Source organism: Hipposideros armiger, unplaced genomic scaffold (genome assembly GCF_001890085.2).
Source record: "Hipposideros armiger isolate ML-2016 unplaced genomic scaffold, ASM189008v1 scaffold_227, whole genome shotgun sequence".
Taxonomy (NCBI): Eukaryota; Metazoa; Chordata; class Mammalia; order Chiroptera; family Hipposideridae; genus Hipposideros; species Hipposideros armiger.
In genome coordinates, this window is record NW_017731577.1 from 295017 (window position 1) to 297866 (window position 2850).

The 2850-nt window shown below is 35.6% G+C and overlaps 1 protein-coding gene across 1 annotated transcript in view; it reads right to left on the bottom strand.

The window, feature by feature from the left end:
- Positions 1–1981, bottom strand: part of IRAG2 (inositol 1,4,5-triphosphate receptor associated 2) — a 34773-nt gene extending 32792 nt beyond the window's left edge. The window contains exon 1 of the mRNA XM_019654637.1: positions 1903–1981. Within this exon, the coding sequence (XP_019510182.1) occupies positions 1903–1926 (24 nt within the window). The 5' untranslated portion in view covers positions 1927–1981. The remainder of the gene's footprint in view (positions 1–1902) is intronic.
- Between the last annotated feature and the right edge of the window lie 869 nt (positions 1982–2850).

Sequence of the window (2850 nt, forward strand, 5' to 3'; positions counted from 1 at the left end):
ACCATTAATTCCTAATAACCAACACTTTCATATGAAAGGCTTTGAGGAAAGAGGTATGGGTGAGGGGCAAACTTAGTTATATAATTCTAACTTCATGAAACTGCAATCAAAATATTTAAAATATTACAATTTCTTAGGGTCTATCAGGAGTGTGTGTGTGTGTGTGTGTGTGTGTGTATGTGATAAAGGAAAAAAAATAAGTATCCATTGCTTCATCTGATAATCTCTCAAAGTAAAGCAGTATAGGGTTCTCAGACCACTGATACAAACTGAACTTAACATTCTATTTTGGCATAGTAGTTGATTCACAATTGGTATTTAAATTGTTTCAAGAAGATTACACTTACCAGTTGTTCTTGAAGATGCTGTTGAATTCTGACTGTGTAGGACAAGGGATCATAGTGAAGAAATTCCTCATCTAAATAGCCCTGTCAAGAGAAAGTGGTAGAGTGTATTCAAAGACAGAATGATGAAAGGGTCAAAGATACAAAACATATTAGACTTAAGAAAGGACGCTATGTGTGGAGGGTGAAATTGATCAGTTCTTTATCTTGTGTACTGCTTTAAGGGAACAAGTTTGTAATTGTTAACCTTTCATTGCATGTTCCCCATTACTTGTTCTAGGAATAAAATCCAAAGATCAGGGACAGAAAACTGAATGGCTTTGCCACTAAAATCTTTAGGCAGAGGCCCAAAAAGCTTGTTGGAGACAACTCAGAATTGTAAAAATAGTGCCCGTGAAAATTTTATAGCAATAAAATCATGGCCTTAGTCCAGGAGGTAGCTATATATCTATCATAGTTACATTATAATAGAAAATTATACTGGTGTTCTTGAAATGATATGTAGGACATATCTACATATCATCTAAATAGCCCTGTCAAGAGAAATTGGTAGAGTGTATTCAAAGACAGAATGATGAAAGGGTCAAAGATACAAAACATATTAGATACCTATGTAGATATGGAGGTTATTCCAGTTCAACTTATTATAGAGAGCTTTCTAGGAACTCCGCTTAGCTTAATCTCCCACATGAATAATTTTTATTTTCCTGCCTAAACAGATGTGCCTATATGATGCCCTGGAAACAGACACATGCAAATATCACCCTTTCTTTCTTCCTTCCTCCAGTGACAAACCTGCTGTTCCTTATGTTCTTCATTTATGAACAAAAAGAAGAAATTCACCAAGCATCATAAGGTAAAAACATACATTAAACTCTACCTTGATAGAAGGAATTGAAAGTTTAATTCAAATAGGAGAAAAAAGAGGCATAACCATCTAAGCCCATTCAAGAGCACACATTTAAGAATATCAGAGAGGAGGTGCCTAAGACCAAAACCTGGCCCTTTTCTAATAGATACAGTAAATTCTGAAATGCTTCCTCTTTGAAAGAGGTTATTAAGAGCCACTCACTAATGTGAGTTCTCCCCCCCTTGTTTTGCTAAATGCTTTCAGTGCATAAGAGAACCAAGTCTACCAGCACATTTTCTTCTAAGGTGGTTATTTAATTTTATTATTAAAATTATTGTATATTATAAGTTAGCTTCAAAACCTTACACAATCTGAACATCATCCCCATACTAAGTTTTTTGCTTGTTTTGTTTGTTTTTTACCTGAAACAGCAAGCCATGGTGTCGTCCTTTAATTAACTTCTTTCTTAGTGACTTGATTGTTGCTATAAAGAGAATTTATAATCANTACAGTTGACTCTTGAACAGCACAGTGGTTAGGGGTAACAGCCGCCCGCACAAATGAAAATATTCTTATAACTTAAGTCAGCTCTCCACATATATGCATTCCTAACTGACAGTGATTACCATGTATATATATAGTCTCCATAGAAGAGGACCAGGATATGGTAGCACTAAAGTGAAGTTGAAGTATAGTCCCAATACTCACTTCCATACTTAGGTCATTGTTCATCCTGATACAACCTGAAAAAGCTGTTCCTGGATGGGGGCCAGCTGTAGGGCCTGGGCACCTGACAACAGAAAGTAAAGTTCCTTACTACAGATAGCAAACCTGCAAATTTCAGCAGATACCAAGCTATAACATAGTTTCCCTCCCCCATTCCCGTTTCACCAAATTTCTAATTAAGTTCTATAGATTTATGGATTAAGTAAGAAATAATGAATGAGAGCTCCAACTTCCATCAGGGGGAGGTTACAAACCACAGAGAATCTAGCCAAAAATGAAAATGAAGAATTTGCGATTTAAAGCTTTGCTTCCTCACCCTCGATACAGAATGGGAATTTCATTGGGATGGATAGTGCTCATGAACTCAGCTGACATGCCTGAACTTTTCCTAGGGAAGATCAGTCTGTGTACTGCGAAAGGCGAGTGAGTGCAGATGAGACTTAGGCGAGGGTGGGAGCAGGGACAGTGACGGGTTCCCAAAGGCTTGAGAACCCTGAGTGTGAAGGAATAGAAATATGATGAAAAACTCTCTGAATAAATTAACTAAGCAGTATATGGCATAGTCCTAAACACTGGGAAACATTTTTAGGTAGCCTAATTTGTCTCTTACATTTCAGAATGGATATTATGAAATTAAAAAAAGCAAGAAAACGGCACTTCAAGAAAACTATAAAGATATTTTTGCTTTAAAACTGTCAGTGTTCAGAAAGTTCAAGAATTTACACAATAAAAGTTTCACAATAAAGATGTTAGACTCTCAGGATATGAAAATCTAACTGATTAAAAGGTGNCAGTTTTATTGAGTATCATACTTCATAAAAGTCAACAAGGATTGATTCCTTGATAATAATAAAAAAAATCAGGCCCATGTAACACTCCATAACATATAAAAATTTGTTATTTTATATAAAATAACACTTTTATTACTGT